At 52.5% G+C, this 24,198-nt stretch overlaps 1 protein-coding gene across 1 annotated transcript; it reads right to left on the bottom strand.

Annotated features, from left to right (window-relative positions):
* Positions 1-1,039: 1,039 nt before the first annotated feature.
* Suds3 (SDS3 homolog, SIN3A corepressor complex component) lies at positions 1,040-24,043 on the bottom strand. The gene is made up of 13 exons (XM_032886551.1): positions 23,755-24,043; positions 20,876-20,945; positions 18,181-18,236; positions 16,777-16,848; positions 15,107-15,126; positions 13,698-13,854; positions 9,372-9,467; positions 8,450-8,511; positions 8,280-8,301; positions 7,411-7,516; positions 3,987-4,071; positions 2,304-2,389; positions 1,040-2,214 (listed from the first exon to the last, which is right to left on the bottom strand). Exons 1-13 carry the CDS (start codon positions 23,894-23,896, stop codon positions 2,190-2,192), a joined length of 999 nt encoding a protein of 332 aa, XP_032742442.1. The 5' UTR covers positions 23,897-24,043; the 3' UTR covers positions 1,040-2,189.
* Positions 24,044-24,198: the final 155 nt, after the last annotated feature.

Below are 24,198 nucleotides of genomic sequence, written 5' to 3'. Positions count from 1 at the left end.
ACCTAGTTAGAAGTTTGGAAGCTCCATCACAATGGTGGTCCGACAGCCATGAACTATTTGGATTCAGTGGAAGACATACACTCTTTTTGGTTATGGCTCTGGAAATCTGTCTGGACGGTGTCAGGAGGGCACTGGCTCAAGAAGAGTGGAGGGACGACACGCAGACTCCCACGACCAAAGTTGGACACTGTGGACTTGTGGCCAGCTAACACCTGAAGAAGACACCTGCCATGGCACGTGGCATCCGGCTGTGGCATCCGAGCTGCCTGGGGACGGCTGGATTCCCGTTCACCTGCAGCCACCAGGCTGAAGGCCAGTCTCCCATCCCTCCATCTGCTCCCTCTTGAAGCCTCTGCCCCCCACTGATGGAGCCCTACACAAACGACCAAAGTGCAGATGATAGTTCACCTCAAGGAGGACTAAGAGACTCAGTGCTCTGGGGTCCGGAATGTTAAGTTTTCAAGGCCGCATCTCAAGTCCCCGACCAGTCTCACCGTCACAAAAGAGGTTTCTTAGGACACTGGGAAAGTAGTGCAGGTCAAAGTCATGTCTGAGCATGACCTAGGGTGACCTCTCAGGTTACAGAAGGCAGAGGTGCCTGCATCCCAGTCCTCACGTTACTTCACCAAACTATAGTGTGGTGACCAGGCATGGCAGAGGGACAGCTGGCTACCGCGTCACCCCACCCGGATGGGGGCACAGCCTCTCCTGATGAAAACACTTACACATGCAGCACTGGACCGCAGGGAAGGCAAGGAAGGTCAAAGCCAAGTAAAATGTCCTACCACCCTTGGTGACAAACACCAAATACATCTAAACAAGTTTCATCATGGGAGCTCCCAGCAAGGGTTCACTGTGGTGAGCATGGAGGGGGGTTCACTGCAGTGAGCACATTAAGAGTGGGGTTCACTGAGGTGAGCATGAAGGAGTGGGGTTCACTGAGGTGAGCATGAAGGAGTGGGGATCCCTGCAGTTCGTGTGGTGACAGTGGGGTGGATGGACGGTAAGAGGCAGAGAAGAAACAGACCACTTGGCAACATAATTCATAAACATCATCGTTTATCCTGTTTTCTTAAAAATCCAATGGGAGAGTGGCTATAAATAAACAATGGTTCTGTACAGTCTTCCATGGGGCACCAGGGGGCAACACCGATGGAGTCCGAGGGGCTAAGAGGAAGACAAGGTGTGGACAGTATACTGATAGCCCAGGGCTGGTGACAGGCACTCTGGTCCGCTTCGCTTCCCACGGCATGCTGGCAGCTAGAGCCCGAGGAGTCCTCTGCTCAGCCGCACCAGTCCTTTCTCCAATGGCCGGCCCAGGGGGCAAGAGGGCCAAGGCAGGGGGCTTCGCTGGGGCTCAAGCAGCACACAGACGTGGTGGCTGCAGCTTTGACAGAGCTCTCCTTGTCACTGATGCGGGACAAACCTCATGGGAGGTTGGGGGTTCCATGGTGTTGAACAGCCCAGCATCATGGTGGGTCCAGCTCAGGAGTGAGGCACGGACCACACATGGGGCACCCACTCTGCCACCCCACTTATCGAGAACCCACACCACAGTGGGGCACACGATAAACACTTGCAGCCACTGGGAGCTAGAGAGAGGAGTTACAGACGCAAACTTCTGAAATGGCCACTTCTTCCACCCTGAACAGGGACCGGGGTGTCTAAATAAATCGTGTTTGCTGGAGACTGTTTGCAGTGGTGACTCCAGCCTGCGGTGAGCATGCCACGCCCCTCCCCCAGCCCCGTCCGCTGGCTGCGGTATCCAGAGTGAAGTCAGTCAGCGGAGTAGCAGGTGAGATGTTCTGTGTCATTTATTTCTCCAAGAAAAGCAGTCAGGAGAACTCTCCTGCCCCACGCTTCTGGGCCCAAGGTAGGAAGCAGGCACACAATCTGCCAATCAGATTCAGGCAGGAAAGCACACCCGATGCTCTTCAGAGACCTAGAGATAATTGTTAAAAACAGCTTCCCTTCAAACTCCAAGGAGGTCGGAAAAAAGATCAAGTATAAACAAAACAGGACAAGAGTGGAATACAAGGAAGGTGGTGACCCCGGACTCCGAAAGTAAGAGTCTCTGGTGACTGAGTTCTGGAAGAGGCGGAGCAGGACAGAGTGGACAGAGATGGAGGTGGCGGCCACGTGAGCGCCCTGAAGACTCCACAGTGCTCTCCATGTCCCAGGCCAAGGAGCTAGTCCCGGTAAGTTAAGAATTTTCTATTAAGAAGAAAACAAAACAAAAATAAAAACCACTCCAGAAAAGGGGTCAAGGGAAGAGGAAGCACGTAGAAAGTCAAGCCGCTGACCGCCGGCGGATCACGAAGAGCCCGCGCTGCAGCTGGCCCAGGTAGATCCGCATCTTGGTGCTGTCGCTGGTCTTCCTCACCCAGATCTGCAGGGACAAGACAGGGAGGGTGAGAGAGACAGCCCTGTGGGACTCAGTACCTCTCACAGTACCTCTCCTCCTCACTGGGCTTTTCACAGCGTAATTAAGTGGCCTGAAGCAAGGTTTGAGCCAAGCACACAGGGCCCTCACGGGACTCTGCAGAGAGGGCCCCTCCCCACTCAGGCTTCAGGCTTTTCCTCTCAGTCTCCCTTCGCTTCTTGTGTGAGTAATGAGTGACTGGGAAATATAAGGGGAGCGCGTAGCTTAACCTGGAAGGAGCAGACTCCCGAGCATGAAGCTGAGCCTCCTCTGGACCACTTACACAGAAAATTGACCCTGAGTGGGTCGCCCTCCCGCTGGCCCACCAGCCAAACGTGCCCACAAAGGCCAAGCAGCTCCAGAGTATGTGGCAATGGGTCTGAACATGGGCTGGAACACCCCCAAGGACTGAGGCTACCCCACCATCACCAGGTGCAGAGCTCTGACTCCCTGAGGCGTCGTCGCTTTGGGAGCCCCTGGGCACCACCACTGGGTCACTGGACCACACTGGCGCTCTTATAACAGAATGCGATGGTCTTCATTAGTTTGCAGAGGCCTGTGTGCTCTGCAGAGCAGCCCACTGCACAATCACAAACCCCCCCTGGCTGGGGGCCACCATGTCTTTCTGGTGGACCCTGGCATGGCTCTGGCTTAGAGGAAACTCTCATAAACTCAGCCCAAGAAAGAACGGCATTCCTGCCTCTGCCGCTGTCCCCAACTGCCAAGCAAGCTATCGCTTGCAAACTGGTTGCATTTGAGAGCATTTTCGATTCAGGAAGCTGAGAGAATTCCAGAGGCTTAAGTTATTTCATAATCCAGTTTCATTAGATTTACCATGCGCTGGCACAAATCACTCACAGAGAAGAGACACATAAAAATCAATTTCTCTGCAGACATTTGTGACTGATAAAAGATCAAGCCAACGCAGCTAAGAAAGTTCCAGACTTTTTGAAACTTCTAATGGTGTAGGTGAGACACTGCTGACATCTTCCCAGTGAGGGCCAGCAGGAGCCCTAGGGCGGCCCCAGCACCCGCGGGTAGCACAGGAGCAGCTTTAATTCACTGAGGAATGCCTGGCAGCTCGGCGTTCTGAGGCACAGCAGGGCGGGTCGGACTGGAAGAACAGTCAGGAGTGGCAGGCCAGCGACACAGCATCCACCTACTGAGAACTTCCTGGTGCTGGGCCATGTGCCCAGTGCCCCACTAGTCCTCACAGACAAGTAAGTCTGTGCGAGTGTAGGGAGTGGAGTGTGCACCACAGACAAGCGCCACTGTCAGTGTGCAGCCACTAGAGGGCACCAGAGTGCTCGCTCATCTTCTCTCTCCAGCCCAGCAGCTCCCAAATCCAGAGCTGCACAGGAGAGCACTGTGGCCCCAGAGCACACGGAGCTGCAGGGCCTGGCTCAGGCAGGCAGAGGTTCAAGGGTGCTGCTGACAGTTTCCCCCCACAGTGCTCACCCACCCCACAGGAGACAGGACTCCACCGCACTTTTTTTGTCAAGTCTGTTGTACTTTCAACACTTCTCAGAGCCATTTGCTCACAGGGAGGAGACTGGACGCTTACCTCATTGGCTCCTACTGAGCTGATCACACAGCTCAGTTTCTGGTTGTCCTTAGACTCCAGGTAGATGGCCTGGCTCTTGTGGTACCTGCCAAAACCAGGACACAAACAAAAATATCAGGAAGGAGGGAGGGGCAGGGAAAAAAAAAAACCCCACAGTGACAGAACTCAGGAGTCTCAGCAGCACACAACCCAGGACAGCATGGGCTTCGGAAGGCAGGCAGGCAGGCAGGCAGGCAGGCAGGCTTCCACCCCAACACTGGGTGTCGTCAGTCATTGTTTCTTTGAGACAGGGTCTCTCACTCAACCTGGAACTCTCTGACTCTGCTAGACCGATAGCAGGTGAGGCCCTGGGTCCTTCCGCCATAGGCCCCCGCACCCAGCACCAGTGATACACGTGCCGCCATGCTCTTTGACATGGGTGCAGGGGGTGCAAACCCAGGTCCTCATGCTCGCGCTTCTGACCGTGCATCCTCCAGCTTCAATGAGCACACGTCTTTATTCCGGGAAAGCTCCCTCTGAGCCATGGCAAGACAGTTCAGACAGGGAACCCAGCACCACAAGCTAGGTCCAAAGGAGGGATGTGGAGTGGGGGGAAAGCAACTCAAGTCTACCTACTACCACAACTCCTTATATTAGCACATAAAAAAAAAATCAACTTCATTTCCCAAAACCTGACCCACTCCAGAGCTCTACAGTCTCGAGGGAACCCAATGTCATGAAAACAGGCCCTGCAGTCAGGTGACAGCGAGAAGGGTCAATCTGCTCAGCAACAGGGACTCCGTCTCTGGCCACATTTGCAGTTCCAGACTTAAGGAGGCAAGGACAGGAGAGGAAGAGAGAAAACACACGCGTGCGTGCGCACACGCACACACACACAGGGTCGCCTTCAGCTAGCTATTTTAAAATCTCAGCCCTCTCTAGAGTGTCTTCTATGAGGGGTCTTTAGTGTCCACCAAAACATAAGGCAAACTGAAAACCGAACTAAATGGCATGGGGAAGAAGGGGACGGAGGAGGTGAGGTGGGATAAGCTGGACCACGCCAGGATGGAGCCCTAGCCCACACTGTCCTGCTGTCGCCATTATAGCCCCTAGGAAAAATACGCTTTGTACCCCACCCCTACAAGACAGGACTCAAAAGCTCCGTCAGCCAGGGCCGCATCTGCTGAATGGACAACGGAGGAAGTTTCCAGAGACAAAGGAACAAAAGCAGGGCTGGGGGCCTGACAAGGACAGGCTAGTTCTGGGCAGGGGAGGGCAGGGCAGGAATTCTCAGGTCCCTGCAATGAGAATGGGGCGAGGGCAGGGCGGGGCGGGGCAGGGCGGGGCGGGGCGGGGCAGGCCCAGCCGCCAAGGCCTCCATAGGACTGACTCCAGAGCTAATGACCAGGAAAGAAAATGGCATCCCGAAATGTGTGTGTGTAACAGCACAAAACACAGCTCCAAAACTCAGCAAAGAGGCAAATGTCTGGGAGACACGTCTTTTGGACCCGCTCTGCTCACAATGAGGAACTCGGGGAGTTCTGACACTGCAAACCAGAATCCTGTGCTGAGAGGAACAGATGCCAGCCATTGTGGCTTCCTCTTTTAAAAAAAAATTTTTTTACTATATTTTTCTCTGCAAAACATTTCATAGTCTCAGGACTAAGTCCAGAAAGATAGAGAATGGAGGCCACAGGAGAATGGAGACACAGTTACAAAATGAACACCATCTGAAATATCACACTGGCTGGAAAGCTCACAGAGCCATAGAACCGTTCGCCATAAATCTTGCCATTCCCAAAGGCCATTCTCACATGCAGGCCTGATCTTTAAAGGTTATTTGGTTTTCATTATTACAAACATTTTTTTAAATCTCACTTTGCCCCTAGTGTTAAGCAGCTAGGGCCTGCCACCTAGTGGTGGTACAGTGACCTACGTAACAATCACCAAGCAAGACCAAGAGAGAACACCCATTGACCTGCAGGGAGGCCAGAGAAGTCTCCTCTGACTGCAGCGGACTGACAGACACCAAAACAGGTAGAGACCGGGTAAAGCCCAACTCAATCTCTCTGCTTCTGATGGAACATGGAAGGATCCACAGCCCGGGTTCAGCCAACGGGAAAAATATCTGTATTATCAGAATAAGCCCCACATGTCAAAGTGACATCAATACTGGGAACCTGACAATTAAACTCCAGAGCACATTTACACAACACCTGTTCCACAGTTGACAGAAGAAACACAGTGTGTGTGTGTGTGTGTGTGAGAGAGAGAGAGAGAGAGAGAGAGAGAGAGAGAGAGAGAGAGAGAGAGGAGTCAGAGGCGATGATCTGCCCAGGCCCTGCCTCCTCACCAGCTCCAGGATTAGCTTTTATGCACACACTGCAGTTTGAGCATCGATTGTGGATTTGAGGTCCTGGGACCCACCATGGACCGTGAGAGAGGACCAGACATGCCAGGTGACAGACCAACATGTGACTACAACTACCATCAACTCGCAAGGCCACTGAAACAGGAGCTGTCACAAAGCCGTTACAAATGGAAGACAGAAACTCCCTATAGTGACCCACACCTCCTCCACACAGCCAACTGAAGGTCAGGGCGCAGTGACCCACGCCTCCCCCATACAGCCAACTGAACGTCAGGGCGAGCCATGTGCACGTAAGGCACCTGCCTGCACAGGATGTCCAACAGCAGCCATGGACATCGGGGCTAAAGGACCACTGAAAAGATGGCAGGAGTGGTGTACTACCTGGGTTGTCTAACCAGTGTTTGTTGAATGAATAAATGTATGAGATTCTCAGGTTCCTGCCTATTATTTCCAACGAAAGTCACAGGCAACCAGAATGGCTCATCTACGAGTTTTAGGATATAATCTCCCAACTACACTACACCCTGAGGGCAACAGGACTGTCTAAGGAAAGGTACCGCCGTCGGGTGAAAAGCATCTACCCCATGAGAGCCGTGTGGCGTTGAGAACACCCACTCGGCTTACCTCCAACCTGCTTAGATCACAAAACCCTTTCCTCCTGTCACCTTTAACATAGGAGGGGGTGGAGAAGGCCATATACCCTGTCATGGCTAGACGGGGACAGCCTGTAAACTCTAGCGTGGAGACAGCAACATGATACAGAAAGCACCACAGGGCACGCTTGGAGAAACCCTGCTCTCGGTGGCCTCCTGAGGCATCCACCAGCTGGCCCTTAGTCACCAAAGGCTCCGAGTCTGGGCCAGAGCCCCAGCACTGGGCCTGAGTCTCAGCACCACCAAAAGAAACTAAACTAATGTCCAAAGAGCTAAGCTGAGAAAACAGAGACGACATCGGCTCACCCGGCCCAACCCTCCCAACAGCTCTGCTGACACCGCTATGAGCTGTCCACACGCCTCACAACTTACCATTGCTCTTCCAGGCGGCTGTGAGCCGCACACGCTCCTCGTGACTTACCATCTCTTATCATAATACAGTTTGCCATCTTCTATCCGCGCCTCAAATCTCTGTGCTGGAGACTCTGCAGGTGTGGCAGGCAAGTGTTCAGGAGAGGACGGGGAGGCTGGAGGAATTAGAGACGCCAAGATGACAAGCAGACAAGTGAACCTGGGCCTGAGCAAGGGGCTCAGCGATGCCACGCAGGAACTGATACACCAGTGAGGCCACAGCCCTGACCAACAAGTCCTTCAGTTGGTTATGGAGGCAAAGTCACTGTGCTGCCTGGGTTGGGTGCAGTGGCTATCCACGGGGACCTCTGGCTACCCACAGGGGCCGCCAGCCATCCACGGAAGCCTCTGGCTATCCACAGGGGCCATTAGTGCTGACTGCATCAGTCTCTGTAACCTGGTGGCCCCTCACTGCCAGGTTAACATGTTGATTCTAAACTCAGTGTGGACACCAAATCAGCATAGCTCAGTGAAAAACTCTTTGAGTGTTTCAAGGGTGTATGGTCTACTAATGAGGACTAGGAACAGCCAGGGGGCCTAACCTGACCAGACCTTCACAGACCAGTAATGCCAGGGCTGAGCTCCAGAAAGCCCAGGACACTGAAATTTCCGATGGATTCAACATTGGAACTGAAAATGGTCCTGAACCTAGTGCCCGCCCGACACCCACACAGAAGGAGCCTCCAAGGGCCAAGCGAAGGTCTCCTCTACAGTAGAGTCCTAAGGAAAAGACAGAACGGCTGGCTTTAAAGAAAGCACAGAAGAGACGGTTTATGACTTCCTGTCCTCCTCATGACTTCTTGTGATTCACTCCTGGAAACCACACACCTGCTTTCCCAATGGCAGGGGACAAAGACTGGCAATGTCATCGGCACTCACCTGGTCTCTTGGGTGACTTAAGCTGTAGGAAGAATAACAACAAAAAAGTCTCAGAGAAAATCATCTTACAAGCAATGTAAAGCATCAGAGGTGTCACGGTGACTTTAACAACTGACAGGGACTTAAGTCACATGTGAGCTTTCAAGTACGTCAGAAACATCCCACTGTACCTTGTTCAGTGTTCTCAGATCTTCCATGATCTGCTCGTCTGTTAACAAGTAGTTTAGCTGAGGTGCTGAGAGTTAAAGAACGTGTGCATCGCATGGCTCCCAAGGAAAGGCACTCAACGCCCCGACGTTTTGGGACTGGAGAGGCCCAGGCCACACAGAGGCTGTCCTCAAGGTAAGAACTCTCCTCTTTAAAACGCTCTCGTGCTAAAAGTCATCAGGCATAGGGAAGAACTCAACATGCCCCTCGCTCGGACAAACTGCTCTGAGGGGAAGGGAATTAGATGTCAGCAGTGGTGGGAACACAGGACAGTAAGGGGACAATTTCATCTCAGGGTAGAAAGAAAGCACTGATGCTCCCAGATTTGAAGCTTTCCAGACATAGAGGGAAACTCTAGTCTTACAAGGGCTTAATCGTGCTGCGAAGGTGAGAGGGCCTGGAGCTTGTCCTCGGCTGGAGGCACACAAAGTACAGCCAGCCCACTCTGGCCCACTGGCCATGTCTATGGGTACACAGCATCTTTCCATAAACGCCTTACCTACTTGTGGCCAGTTCACAGCCCAGCAGTACAGAGGCAGGTACCTGGTGGGCCCGGGCAGTCTGCAGCCCAGTACTATAGTCGGATAACTGGTGGACCACAGCTGTCCCTCAATTTACAGATCTCATTGTAAGTTGCCCTGAGCTCTAAGGGAGTGTGAAAACAAGGCTGTTTCCAAAAGAGTTCCTTTCTATGTAACTTTTCTGGAAACCTCTCCAACAAAAAGCAATAGCTGAAGACTCCAGGGCAAAATGGCCACTCGACCCGTGGGTTTCCGTATGCTTTCCCGACCAGTGCTGGCACTGCTTTGTGAGATCCCGCCCTGTATACTCTATCAAGCCAGCAAGCACAGGATTGCACCATTCAAGCTTGGCACAAGTGGATATCAGGAGCTGGTTTTCTCCTCTTGTCTGGAATGGGGACAGGATCGTTTGGTCGCCTCCGTAATTTTCTGGTCATGATGGGTTTCACTTCCATAGAATCTGTGGCAAGAACAGGAATGAATCGATCCAACGGCCCCCGAAGGCAGCTGGAGTCCAGGCAGCATAAGAATGTTTGTCCCACGGACACCCCATCACAGCTGTGTGACCAGCAAGCTCAGTCTATGCGAGACCCTGGGCCCAGGCCAGGCTGCAGGCCCTGTGCTTACCTGAGTCAGGCTGGCTGAGCACCCATAGTCACAGGCTATGGGACTGAAAAGAGGCTGCGGATCAGGCAGGCACCGCATTTCCGCTGCTTCCACAGAGGCTGGGGGCTGAAGCCCAGGGGCATAGAAAGCCCTTTTAAAGGCAACTGACCCCAAGCCCTTTGTAGCTACCTGAGGTCAAGACCAATACACCAAAGACAGGGAATGGGGCTGCCTTTCATTCTGGATTTCTCTACATGAGGTTCGGTAGACGGACTCCACACAGGGTAGCCTCTCCTCCCTCAGCAGTGGCCATTCAGATATGCTCTCCCCAGGGCGGTGGGCAAACCTGTCACCCAAGCCTGCCCCTGCCTGTAGGTTTACTTCCAACACCAGCAAGTCTTGCTCTGGAGAGCTTCAAACATCCACTTCCTCTGAGTCTGGCCAGGGAGCCCCAGAGCTCAACTGGGGCAGCATAGAATCGAACTCCCAGGTCTGACACCCAGACAGATGACAACACTGGAGAAGGCATCTGAGCAGGACATGTAACCCCAAACAGTTGATCCAACTGCCTTGCATTAGACATCTCCTGGTTTCTGTGAGACAGGCACTACCTAGAATCCCACTGGATCATCTAGTTCCTGTCCATCCATTCACCAGGAAGTCTACCCAATGGGAACCCCAGGCAGTGCGGGCCTGTCTGAAAGGATAGAAGACAGGGCAAGTGCTAGGTAGTCTAGAGCACCCCTGGCAACATTATTCCACAGGAACAGGCTTTTGTTCTGTACCCCTAGGCTGCTCTCTCACTTCCTGCCCCTTCCCAGCTCCAGCTCAAACTTCCCTTTACCGTATTTTAACCATAAAGCAAGTTCACCCACCTCTCTCCTGAAGTGGAATCTAAGAGAGTGAGCTAACCCCAGAGCAGAGGCAGAAAGACTGGCTGGGACACAGGGGATGGAGAAGGAGGTCATTACGATGAGACAGCAGTGACTGTAGTCAACTAGATAACACGGAGTATGTCAGAACAGTCTGTGGGTCTGAGACTGTCAGTGTCTCCACTAGGCAATGGCAAATAAAGTGGGGAGACGGCTCAGTGGGTGAGGATGTGACCTAGCGACAGAGCACTTGCCTTGTAAGGACCTGGGTTCTTCTCCCACCCAGTTCTTGAGATGAAAAAACTTACTATTTGTTTAGCTATTGGGGTAAAAATAACAGCAATAGTTTGAAGCGCACGGTTCGTTTGAGGCTTGCAGCTGATGGAGTGCAGACACAGGGCCCCGCTGGACACGCAGCCTCCCTATCTGTCTCCAGCAGGTGGGCAGGCTCACCCATGCTGCCACAATCACACGGAGGGGAGTGCAGGGGATGAAGCCAGCACCAGGTGTTTGGAGGCCATGCTGGGAACAGAGCCTGACCTCCAAGAGAACAAAGTTGCCCAGGACGAGGAGCCCACCCACCCCAGGGCAGGTCACCTCATCCCTCCCTCTCTCCGCAGACCTTTCTGGGTGGTGTTTCCCTGACTTCCCCTTTCACTGGAGCTTTAGGCACTGCCCCATACTACAACAATCCTATCAGATCTTCACCTCACCTTAAACCTGGAAAGTCTGGGAACAGACCAGCCAGCAATCCAACCTTCCAGTCAGTGGAGTGGAAGGAGCCGGTCTAATCCAGTTAGAACAGACCGACTGGCTTCAGTACTAGCTAGATCCTTGGGGGACTTTGGGGCTAACTTCTGAGTCGACTCTGCCACTTTTAAACCTGAAAATGACACCCAAATCAAGCAAAGCTATGCAAGCGAAGGCCGCTATGCCTGCAGGTGCCAGGGGTGTGCTCTGTGCCCGCCATCCCTCCAGACTACACAACCCTCAGCAGGGAGGTGACGCTCCGCAGAAAGAGGCCTGTGAGCCTTCAGGGGCCCCTGACCTCACAGGAGACAACGGATTTCTGCCTCAACATTATGACCGCTCATGGTATTTCTTAAAGGAAATCCGTGGATTTTACTGGGATCAAGAGTAGCTCCCAACAGGGCCTGTGGGTGGGAGGACAACCTAATGTGCAAATGTCCCGGCAACAACAAAAGTCAATCGGCAGCAAAACGTCCGACTAGTCAAAGGAAAGGAAAATTAAAAATGATCGAGGCAGGGCTGCAAAGGTGGCTCAGCCTCAGGAGCGCCTGCACCTGCAGAGGCCCCTGGCTCAGTGCCCTGCCCTCCTCAGGCAAACTCAGGACCGCCCATAATGCCAGCTCCAAATCAAAGCGGAGACAAACAAAACAGGTGCCATAAGCATGTGCAGACACAAGTGCACACGCACGCATGCTCGCAAACACACACACAGCACAAAGATAAATCTTGAAAAAAAAAAGGGGGGGGGCAATGCTCTTGACGCCTTGAAGGGCATGAGGTCTGCCTGGCTATCTGGGTCCCTTATAACTCTGGCCTCAACATCAAAGACTCACATCAGCTCACTCTGCTTACTCGAGAGGGGCCCAACAGCCCAGGGGTAGGCAGGCCCTGGCAGTGGGACGGGCCAGCCCCAGACCCCGAGCAGTCCCCAGGTGACCTGACTCTGCATGAGGCCATTTGAAGACATTGTTTATGTGGACAGAGCTGGGTGCAGCCGGCCATTGTCCTTCTGGCTTCAGTGCTTCCCTCCTGCCCTCCATGCATGGCCAGAGCTCTCCACATTGAGGTTCCAAACAGCTTGAGGAAGGACATTGGTACCTTTCCACCCACGGACGGCTTTAAACGCTGTCGTCTGCTTCACTGCCGTACAAACGATTGCCCTGTCTTTGTCTTTTCTGCTTCCTGTCTCAGTCCAGAAGCTGGCTATGAAACCACCTGGCTAGGGCCTGATGCTTGTCAGTAACTAGGACACCGGAGCACACACAGGCGAGCATGTCCTTCCCTGCAGACAGCGGGAGAGCTATAACCGGCGGGATTTCCCACTAACCTAATGGCAGCTCCCAAACAGCTGGAGGCTCCGGCAGAGCGATGAGGTGTCAGTGCCAGCCACAAAACCATCAAGAAAACTGCACGTGGGTCAAACAGGTGGGGGGACTGGTGCCTGAGTGCAGCACCACGGAAACAGAAACAGCGCTGACGGGTAAGGAGGCGGCCTGAAGGCGCTACCCCAACACCCACCTCATGTTTCTGAGCTGCACTCATTCATGCCCAAGCTCTCCCCTACTCCACCTCACCAGACCCTGCCTCATTGTCACTGGGGGGACCTGTGGAGGGCACTCAGTCCGCATCGATGGGATGGCCAAGCTGGACCACAGGGCAGACACCAAGGGACCTGTGGGCTGCAGCTGTCTACTTTGGGATTTAACGTCAACTCCAAGATTTCCATGAAAATCCAGATGTCCTACAAGCCTTGTTAAAATCAGCTATCCTATCCGGAGCCCCGGAGCCTTCTGGGTAGACGAAAAAGACAAAGTGTGGGGGTGCAGAGGAACACGCCACCTGTGTAGCCATGTGGCAAACTCAGTGCTCACTTGCAATGAGGACCCTGCCAAGTTCTGAAATGGCCGATTCCTGCCAATGCTCGGAAGAGTCGGCCATGCTGCTCCCCCAGACCTGTCTGTAACCTGCTGAGCTCCCTAGACATCAATTCCCAGCTGCTAGGGAGGAACCGGACTCTCGGAGAGACAGATGGTGCGGGAGACTTCTAAGCCTCACTGCCCCAAGGAATTGCTGGCTCTGAGCGTCACAGCACTGCCTGGGGGAAGAGTCACAGCCACCTCCCTCATGATGTCACAGGGCAGCACCCTTTTCTAATTGCAAAGACAGCCATCTCCAGGTGGCCCTGCTGAGAAACTCGCTGACGAGGAGCCAGTTAAGGCAGGCCAGCCTGAGTGCGCGATTGAACAGCAGCAACCTGCACGTGTCCGCCTGTCGTCACGTGACACCCCAGGCACGCAGTCTGACCCTTCTACAGGGAGACGCTAAGCACCTGCCTCAGTCCCCAGCTGGTGCGGGTGGGGGTGGAATGCTGGCCTTGCCAGGAAGCCAGCTCTCTACCGCCACGCCCTGCGGCGGGCGTGAGGGGAGTGACAAGGGCAGGCCCAGGTCAGAGGGCTCTGTACCTCCGGTGAGCTCCATCGTGAGCTTCTCATTCTCAATCATCTTCTTCTTCTCCTCGAGCTCGGCAATCAGGTTCTCCTTCAGCTCCACCTTCTTGTCCTCAAACTCTTTCACAGCCGCCTTCTTCTCCTTAATGTAATTCCTTTCCACCTGCTCTGTCTGACGAGAGAGAGATGCGGCTATGGTAGGGTGGCCGTGGCCACCAGCCCTTGGCCAGCTCCGACCTCAGGAGCAGAGAAAGCCTGACGACGCTTCATTTCACCCACACAGACCCATGGGACCAGGGGTCTTGGGGACAATCCCAGCAGGTCCCCAAACCCAGCCATGTAACAGCACTTGCTTCCATGGCACTGTCCTGCCACCCTGCCCGCTCCTCTCCCCCGTGAGTCTGCTGAGGCTGTAACATCAAACAGAGCTCGAGTCTCTCCAAGAGAGCTAGGGAGGTGTTCCTTCAGGAAGGACACCATTTCAAGTGAAAACAGCCCATTCCAGGTGAAGTTTCTGCATTCAAAACTAATTACATGACACTGTAGCCAGACGGCGTGCAATTATGTCTGACCCGTAAAAACAAAAGCAGCTACGAACCACTCACCAGGCGCCTGAACCCTCCAGCACTCAAGCAGCAAAATTGAGCTATTAATAAAGAGCTGCCTGAGAGCCCACCTGTGAGACCTCACACTGTCCTGGGTGATGGCTGAGCGTGTACTGGAACACAGGCTCTGCCTGGCCGGCATGCGCCAAACTAATCTTAGTAAAACGCCTTCCAGTAACTTGAATCTGACAAACCAAAAAGCACCTTTTATGTCCCACTGGCCGCAAGGGCAGCCCATCATTCAAGAACTAGGCCCTTGTCTCAGTACCGCAGCACAGAAACTGTCCGTGACATGAAAGGAAATGCTGACCCGTGAAGCCCAAACACAGGCAGACCAGTGGGCCAACTCAGAGACCGCTCCAGGGAACCACTAGCAAAGCACCAGAGACTCCGGAGACAAATGGTCATGACGTGAGGTAAAGGTCAATGGTCAGACAGTGGCTAGCGAGATGGGTTAGCAGGGAGCTCACTGCACCTCTAAAGGACCGGAGTCTGGTCCCAGTGCCCACACTGGGTGGCTCTCAACTGCCTGTAATTCCAGCTTCAGGGGATCCAGCACCCTCTTCTGGCCTCCAGAGGCACACACATACATTTTAAATTAAAAGAAAGAAACAGCGAGGGGCAGCATCTTAACCCAACGTGGTCAGGAGGGACTGCACGACATCCTGAGTGGGTGGAAGATCTGAGCAGGCATTAAGCATCCCTAACCAAGTGAGCTGTGGTGACATTCCCAAACTGTCCACTTGCTAACAGAAGGCAAGGCCAGCGGACCAAGAGTTAGACTGTCCAAGAAGCCTGCAAAGGATCCTGGGTACTTACTTCCAGCTGGAGGAAGAGTTCTGAAAGAGAGAAAAGCATAGTTAAGATTCGCCAGCCACCATCTTTCTAGATAGGGTGTCAGGATTCACTGAGAGGCTCGGGCGGTTCTACCCCACCAGCCTGACAAAATGCTCTCTCAGGCCCACCCAGTAGGACACAAGGCAGTCAGTCACCTCAGAGGCAGAGTCCACGGGAAGGCTTTCAAAGCAGGGTGCATACATGACAAGGCAGACTCCCTAGAGGATGGGGGATCTGGGCTCAGCTGGGATTTAACTCTGGTCCTTCTCTCAAATTCCAGATCCAAGGCAGCTGCCTTCCTGAGGCCGTCACTGACAGAACCAAGTTCATCAAGCTCTACTCTAAGCTTCCTCAGCGCCTACTGAGGGCCAGCAACTATTAACTGCTTTCCTGAGTGATAGCTGGTCTTGGTTGTCAACTTGGCTTCACCTGGAATTAACTAAAACCCCAGTGGCTGGGTGCACTATGAGGGATTTTTCTTTTAAATCATTTAAAGTGGGAAGACCCACCTTTAATCTAGACCATAACTTTTGGTGGCAGCCTCTATAAAGGACACTGAATGAAGCTTGATCTCTCTGCCTGCTTGCCCTCGCTCTCATTGGCTAGTCCTCTCCTTCACCGACACTAGAGCCGAATTCTTCCATTCCTCTGTATCCAGAGACCAGTGAGACATCCGGCCTGGAACAACTACTGGATTCTCAGATTTTTGGGTGGAAAATGGCCATTATTGGGCAAGCTGGACCATAAACCACGCTAACAACCCTTTGTGCGTGTATAGAGGTTCATTCTATCTGTTCCCTTCCTCTAGAGACCCTAACACAGACCAGTATCGCTCACCAGGATGCTGTCAGCTCTGATGTTACGGTGTTTGCCGCCAAATGTATCGGGTGTTTCCTGTCTCTCTAGCTGAGTGTGGGCCACAAACACCAAGAGCAGACCAGAAACTTCCGGTCTGTGGTCTCTCTTGCAAACCTCAATTCTAACAACCCATTTACTATACAAACACATCCACACATACCCCGTGGAGCTTTCAGACCTGCAGAACTCAGACTAAGAGCCCAGACATAATCATGTCTGATGAAAAGCACTCAAGAGTCAAGCCCCCGTCCCAGAAGCCAGGGGACTCCAGCCCAGGGACCTGTGGGCCCGGAAGCCTGCTGCATGGTTCCTTAACTCCCGCACTCCTTAATTTTATGTAGGTCGGGACCTTTAGCCAATGAAAGGCTGAGTTCCCTAAAGCCACAACAATGTGCTGGTGACATCGCATTGCTCAAAGTACCAATGTGCACAAATGCTTAAGCACTCTGAACAAACTCTGGGTATAGCAGACCAGTGGCAGGCACTTCATGCTGCTAAGTGCTCGAAATAAATGGAGGCCAACACAAAGCCACACCCCTCATCTCAGGTACAGACCGAGCTAATCAAGGCACGATGGACTCCAGCCTCCTCCACCAAGTAAACAGGGAGGAGCGGCCCAGACACCCTGCCGCCCGGAGGACGGAGAATACCTTTCTGTAACAGCAGCCTTGGCTCACCTCTTCCCTCGCCTTTCTCCCAGAGGGAGGAAGGTTCAGCTATGTTATGGGTTTGCACGCTCTCTGCCGGGACAGGTAGAAAGCATGGAGGTGTTGGACCTGAGCTGCAGCACCAACCTGCATTCCGGATCCTCTCTCTGTACTGCTGGTCCAGCTTCTTCATCCTCTTCTGATACTCCTGTAACGTACCTATGGAGACACAGGACACAGTGACTCGGGGGCTCAGCCCACTCTGCACACTTCCCTCTCCTCAGTCACTTTCTAGCACTGGAGCCACCCAGAGAGCTATACAGGGAGGAGGCACAGAGAGACAGCACCAGACCATGTGGCGCTTCCTCCTTCTTCCACAGGACCTCGGGCCAGGACACCAGGTGACGCTGAGCACCGGGCCCTATGGTCTAAGACAATGAGCCCCCATCTCCTGGAGAAGGCTCATCCTCTTGCAGTGAGATCTAGGTCAAAACTATCCAGGAGAGCTTTGTATGGTGGTGGAAAACTCTGCCTATGTAATACCAATACAGTAGCCGAGTAGGAGCTATGTTAGCACTGAAAATTAATCAGTAAATTTGAGGAACCCGATCACTTATTCAATTCAACACGACTCAGGTGTGTGGCTCAGGGCAGCCAGATGGTGCAGGTACAGATCTTGACACCCTGCTTGTTCACCCTCCCTAAGGCAGCTGTCATGAGTCCCCATCTGTAGGAAGTGTTTGCTGGCACGGTAGCTGACAGAGTACCAGGGCCCAGGAGCGCCCCGCCCGGCCACCGCTCAGCTCCCATCCCTTCTTCCTTCACTCTGAGGAAGATGCAAGAGATGGGACATGCCCCAAAGTCACATTCCTTAGAGAACAGTGACACTGGGTTGCAAGATCTTGGAGAGCTGACTCTAGGTCTCAGGCTCTAGACTGTAGAGGCTACCATACTTGGAAGACACAGCCACTTACAATTTACCATGAAGAGAGAGTGCTGTGGTGAGGCATGGGCTTGGCTCAGGAAGAGAGAAAACTTGACTCCTTTCACAACAATGCCCCTTCCTTTCTTTCTTAGAAATGTTTTCCCATGTGCATGTGTGCATGCCTGTGCGGGCATCTGGAGGTCAGAGGACATCTTTTGGAGTGAGTTCTCCTCCTACAATGTGAACTGTGGGCACCACTCTCAGGTCATGAGGCTTGGCAGCAAGTTACTTTACTCGCTGAGCCATCTTGTCAACCCACAACATCCTCTTAAAACAGACGAAGTCTATCTTAGGCATGGTGGTCTCCTACTATGCCCCAAGCCCCCAAGGGAAACTTCGAGAGTGTGTTCCTTACTGAAAACAGTGAGATGTGAAGATCAGGAACTCACTCTTTGGTAAGAGACAGCAGACCATGTACAGATGACTGAAACAGACCAGCACCCCTCACCCGCACTCCCAGTCAGAAGTGAAGCTCGCAGACTTCAGTGACTTACAGCAGAGGCGCTGCAGAGCCCCGGGGACACACACACACACACACACACACACACACACACACACACCCCTACCTTCCTGCAGCTGCTGCAGCTGCCTCTTCAGAGACGCCAGTTTGTCCTGGTACATCCTGCAAGAGAGGACGGACTCAGCTCACAGGTAGGAGCAGGCTGTCCTGGAGATGCAATCGTGGTCTTCAGGGCAGAGAAGGAGAACCAGGCTGAAGAGGTTTGAGGTAAAGGGATCACAAGGTGACACAGCCCTGCACTCCTGAAGTGTGCCCATCCCTGTGAAGCCGTGAGAACTTCACAGAGAGAGAGCAGCAGGCACTAGTGAACCCCTACAGTACAAGGTAAGCAAGAGCAGAAGAGATCAGCAAAGGGGCTGAGCAGACGGGGTAAGAACATTTGCGCCAGCCTTGACGTCTGAGGTCCACCTCGGGGACCAGCAGCATGGTGTCGTCTGACATAAGGTGCAGCACCCTACAACCCCCTTAATGCACAAGAATACACAGAAACATGTTTTCCAAAGGGACTGTGAATGGTGGGATAGTGTGCCTTAGCAAATCTCTACAGACAGCGCAGCTGTGTAAGGGCCAGGTCACATGAGAGCCACTACCTTTACAGGATCTGAAAAAATAACACCGATCCAGGCTCAAAAGTTAAATGCAGGATGGATCTGCAGCCCCACTGGGTGAGGACATAGCTCGCTAACCAATGTGGCCAGTTCACACCTCTCACACTGAGGGGTCACAGGCAACCACACACACACCAGCCAGAACGTCGGGTGTGAGGCCGGGAATATCCTACCTAGGGCAATACTTAGGCTTCTACATTGAAAACCCCCAGTTCCTCAGTGGCAACAACAAAGGTCTGAGAGAGCACGGTTCAACGAGACCTTTTCACTCCTCACAAAGCCCTACAGACACACAGACCCCTCCCTTCAGAACAGCAAGAGGCCCGTGAGCCCACCTGACTGCTCTCTGAGGGTCGGCCCTAATGCACAACTCAGGTTCCCCACAACAGGACCAGTTTTCATCACAATGGCTGTCCAGCTTAGTGTAAAGGAGGCACAGTAATCAAAAGCTTGGCTCTAAGACTGTTGCTGATCGGGGCTGGATCTAGAGATGGCTCAGGGGTTATGGGCACTGGCTGCTCTTGGGAAGGACCTGGGTTCGATTCCAGCTCTAATGTGGCAGCTGACAGCAGTCTGTAACTCCAGTTCCAGGAGATCCATCGCCCTCTTCTGGCCTCTGAGGGCATTGCACACATGGTACATAGAACACACAGGCAAAACACCCATGCATATAAAAGAAAAATAAAAAGATCTTAATTTAAAAACAAAAACAAAACTCTGTTTTTGAAACATGGCAAAGACAGGAGAGGACGTTGTCTGAGAAGTCTGCGGAACACAGGGCCTCATCCCCACCACACAGACGGAGTAAGCAATTCTAAGTCTCTGTTGAAAGGTAATACTTATGGTGGGGACCAGATCCACTGACATCACATCCCCGGAAGAGTCTGTGAGAACAAGTCTCAAGCAGCCAGACTCGCCAGTAAAAAGCTGGCAATGTAGAGAGACCAGGCAGAGTTTCAGGTGCAGCGGACTGCACACATGAATTGTTAATGTGACCTTGCACTGGCAGCGGTCACACCTGGTTGAGTTGCTCTTTTGGGTTGAAGATGACAGATGCTAGAGAGATGGCTGTGCACATTTGAAAGGAAAAGCCAGAGGGATGAAATGGGGACCACAGGTTAGGAGCACAAGAGTTCAAAACCAAGAGCCTCAGAAGAGATCCCGTCGCCACTTCCTGAAAACTGGGCGTGGAGCCTCACTATGCAGCACTTGGGGGGATGAAGCAGCAAGACAGAGGTGAGTTCAAGGCAGCCTTAGGGGACGAAATGATTTCCAGACGAGCCTGAACCTCTGAGTGATGCCCTATCTGGAACACAACCCACACGACCCACACAGATCAGGCAGCGGGCGGGTCACAGCGCACGCACCTGAAGTGCAGCTACTTGGAAGGCTGGCGTAGGAGGACGCCTGGAACCCAAGTTTGATACCAGTCCGGCAACAAGACAAGACTCTGGATTTGTCTGGTGGTTGATGGTTTGTTTCTCTTTTAAAAATTAATAACCAGATGGTGGCAGTGCACACGCTTAATCCTAGTGCTTGGGAGACAGAGGCTGGCAAATCTCTGAGTTCAAGGCTAGCCTCATCTAAGGAGCAAGTTCCATGACAGTCAGGACTAGTCAGAGAAACCCCATCTCAAAAAAATAAGTAAATAAAAATAAAAAAGCCAGGCGCGTTAATCTTCTGTGAACTGGAGGCTAGGCTAGTCTCAAAACAACCCCCCCCCACACTTCCCTCAGAAAACAGTCAGGGACTTAGCTTCTCTGGGCACACATTACTATGGCTCAAGACAGAGGAAGGGCTTTCGTGAGCATGTGTGAGAGTAAACAGTGTGGCAGGAAGGGGCGACTGCCTGCTCCCTCAATTCCCAGGACACTTGGGACACCCACATATGGCCTACAGTATCGGAGGGGGCTGGGGGCCTGCATGACAACCCTTTTCCTGGGTTCCAGGTTTCACAGCAATTCTAATGGCCTCACAGCCCCACCCCACCATTCCATCACAGCTCCTGCTAGCCCAGCCTCAGGAGAGGGAAATTATAGAAACATCTGAGCTTTGCAAGCACTGAGGTCAGAAAGTCTCTGAGAAGACCGAACAGCCTGTGTACTCCAGGGAAAAGGCACAAGGGCTACTTACTGTTCCTTCATCTCCACGTAGTCTTCCTCATCGTGCTTAGCCAGGTCGGTCTCGCTGGCATCCTCAGTGTCTGGGTGAGACGAGGGGAGAAGCAGGCAGTTATGATTTGGTTCACAGACTTGGCATCCATCGTGACAGCACAGGCATTGTGACAGCACAATTTACAGGCTTCTGGGAGAAGAATGAGTTTCTATCCAATATGGGCCTACCTGAACCTACTACTAAAAAAGGTGTGTGTGTGTGTGTGTGTGTGTGTGTGTGTGTGTGTGTGTGTGTGTGTGTGCACATGTTTAAAACTAAAGAGAAGGGTTGGGGATTTAGCTCAGTGGTAGAGCGCTTGCCTAGGGAAGCAAGGCCCTGGGTTCGGTCCCCAGCTCAAAAAAAAACCAAAAAAAAAAACTAAAGAGAAATGCCATTCCAATTTGGGGTTATGCTGAGAATGCACTTCATATGACGCACAGTAAGAAAAGAGTCGGACACACCAGTCAGTCGGATAGAGGTACATGCCCATCCCATCCCATGTTACATGTTGCACATGCCCATTCCATCACATGTTACATGTATCCAGTGAAAAGAAGACCATCCCACAACAGATTCAGTTCTAATAACCAAACCGATTTCCAAGTTAACAGGTTTAAAAAAAAAAAAAAACAGGAGACAGGGCAAGATACTTTTTGTTAAATGTTTCAAAACCTTGTATTTAGATAAATTTTAACAAGGGAGCTGGAGGTATGGCTTAATAGTTAAGAGAGCTCACTATTCTTTGTGGAGGATAGCGGATGGCTTATAATGTCCTGGAACTCCAGTTCCCAGCCGGGGATCTGGCGCCCTCTATTGGCTTCAAAGGGCACCTGTACACGTGGTGCCCATGAACTCCTACAGACACACATACACGCACATAAAAACTAATGAGTTAAAAACAATTTCAATAATTTTTATTTTGCTCTATGTGTATGAGTGATTTGTCTCTCTGTAGATCACCCCTGAATGCCTGGTACCCATAGAAGTCAGGTGATGGTTAGAGCTGTAGTTATACATACAAGTGTAACTTTAATTCACCCATGGCTTTTGTCATCTCTGAGGTTTACTGTCCCCTTACTGTACATCTGATCTAGGCCTAGAATGTTCTTCAGCCTCTGAGGCTCACTGCTGGATAAGCTCGCCCTTTCTTGTTCTTCCTGAGCTCTGGCTGGCTGGCTGAGCTCTGCTGTTCTGACTCAAACCCCTCACCAGCTGACTGGTTTTAATCTGGCTTCAATCCGTTTCTTAGTGAATGGCTGCTTGGCCTCATTCTAACGTTGGCAATATCTTCAGCTCCTTCTCCTTCTCTGGCTTGTTCTTTCTCTTCAACCTGTCTCCGTAAAACTGTCCCAGTCAAACTGCCCCCTTCTTTTCTTCCCCTCTTAAGAGTGCGCTGCTCTCTTAAGTAGACTTTTTCCCTTCGTCTGAGAGCTGATTAGACCCTATTCTGTCAAATCTTTCTCTGATCGCCACTTTGGCACTCAATTAGACACCACTTTCAAACAGGGGTGCTTCCTTCCACAAACTGACTTTGCCTTCATTGTTTGGGATTAAAAGTATTACTAAGGGCGTGTCAGTATTCCAGCCAGAGGGATTAAAATTGTGTGCTAAGGCTGAGCCACACCACAACTAAAAACAGGTTTTTTTTCCACAATAAAATAACACAATCTCGGGGTTCGCAGTGTGATCGAATATCCTGCAACATATAGACAGTTGTGAGCCATTGAAACCTGGACCCTCAGACAAAATCTGCAAGTGTTCTCAACTGCTGAGCCATACACACACACACATATATATATATATATATATATATATACACACACACACACACATATATACACATATATATTTAACATATATATTTATTTAAATATTATTTAAATATATATATTTAATGCACACATATATAGATTTAAACTGGTCTTAAGCAACTAACTGGATCCAAGGCCTGAAGGGGATCAATTTCGTGTTCACTGTACCCCCTTGTGGTCGTTCAAAGAAGTGCATCTTTCACATTGAAAAATCCCTAGTTAAACCTTGCTTTTCACTACAGTTAAACCAAATGCACTCAGTCCCTTCAACTTTCTACTCTGCAAAAGCTGTTGCGTTCTGAAAGGCTGTAGCAGACCCAAGTCTCCACAAAGCCACCTCCTTTCCTCCGCGGCACTTTCACGAAAGTCCTGTCTAGAGCCAGCCAACTCTGTTACTAGGCACTTGAGAGACTAAGATCCTCCTCGCAATCGAGGTAGCTTTTGCTTCTTAAAACCCGACTTTGTGTCTACCTATACAAAGGCTTCCCTTTGCCCCTTGCCCCTTGCCCCTTGCCCTTCTGCTTCTGGCTTCTCCTCCACCTAGCTAGCTCCTTCCTCAATCCCTCTGGGTCCCCCTCACACTCGCCAAAGAGTAAAGAAGGTCCAGGTCGAGACCTGAGGCTGGAGGAGCGATAACGCAAATGCAAAGTACTCGGGACTGAAAATAAATCCCGACCTCCCCTTTGGTCCACTTCACAGTGGCGAGGCGGATTCCATTTAACCCCTACACCTAGGAAGTGAGGACTCCATGCTACTCCGCAGGAGGTGGGTAAACAAGACAGCTTTAAGGTCACAAAGCTGGGAGAGGTGCCGGCCAAGTGAATACTTACATCTGCCCGATTCCAGGTCCCCAAGTGCAGCTAGAGGCGTTAAAGATTTTGAGCAGAGGAGCTGGGAGCGAAGAAGCCAAGACGGGCATCACTCCGACCCAAGTGCGGAAATGAGACACTGGGCTGGGGACGGTCTCAAAGGGATCCCTAGCTCTCAAGAGCTCTGGCGACCTCTGACCCCCGCCCCACAGCCCCTGGGCCCCGATCCCCTCCGCACCTTCGTCGGACTCTCGGCCCCGGCAGCTGCGCTCGTCGTCCTCGACGCTCTCCAGCTCCTCGTCGTCCTCGGGGTAGTACTCCGGGGCGGGCGGCGCTGCAGCCGGAGCGGGCGCCGGAGCCAGCAGCCCCGCGGCGCTCATGTCGCCGCCTCGGGCCGCAGCGGAGCGTGTCCCGCGGAGATCGCGGCCGCCTGGCTGCGCCCCGGACAGCCCCCACCTCGCGCAGCCGGAGCCTCGGACACCCGGTCTGCCTCGGCGCCGAGCTCCGCCCCCGGCGCCCGCGCTGGGCAACGGGGGCCTCGCGCACCGGGATACTTCCGGGTCGTAGGCTGCCCGGTGACAGCCTGATCCAGCCGTCCTCGAGGGAGTGGCGGAGACGCCGGGATCCACGTTCTCTGACACAGCAGCATCGTCATCTCTGTCTTATGAATCCTCGATCGGCC

The sequence above is a fragment of the Rattus rattus genome, chromosome 16 (genome assembly GCF_011064425.1).
Source record: "Rattus rattus isolate New Zealand chromosome 16, Rrattus_CSIRO_v1, whole genome shotgun sequence".
NCBI classification, from domain to species: Eukaryota; Metazoa; Chordata; class Mammalia; order Rodentia; family Muridae; genus Rattus; species Rattus rattus.
This window is presented reverse-complemented; position numbering and strand designations above follow the sequence as displayed.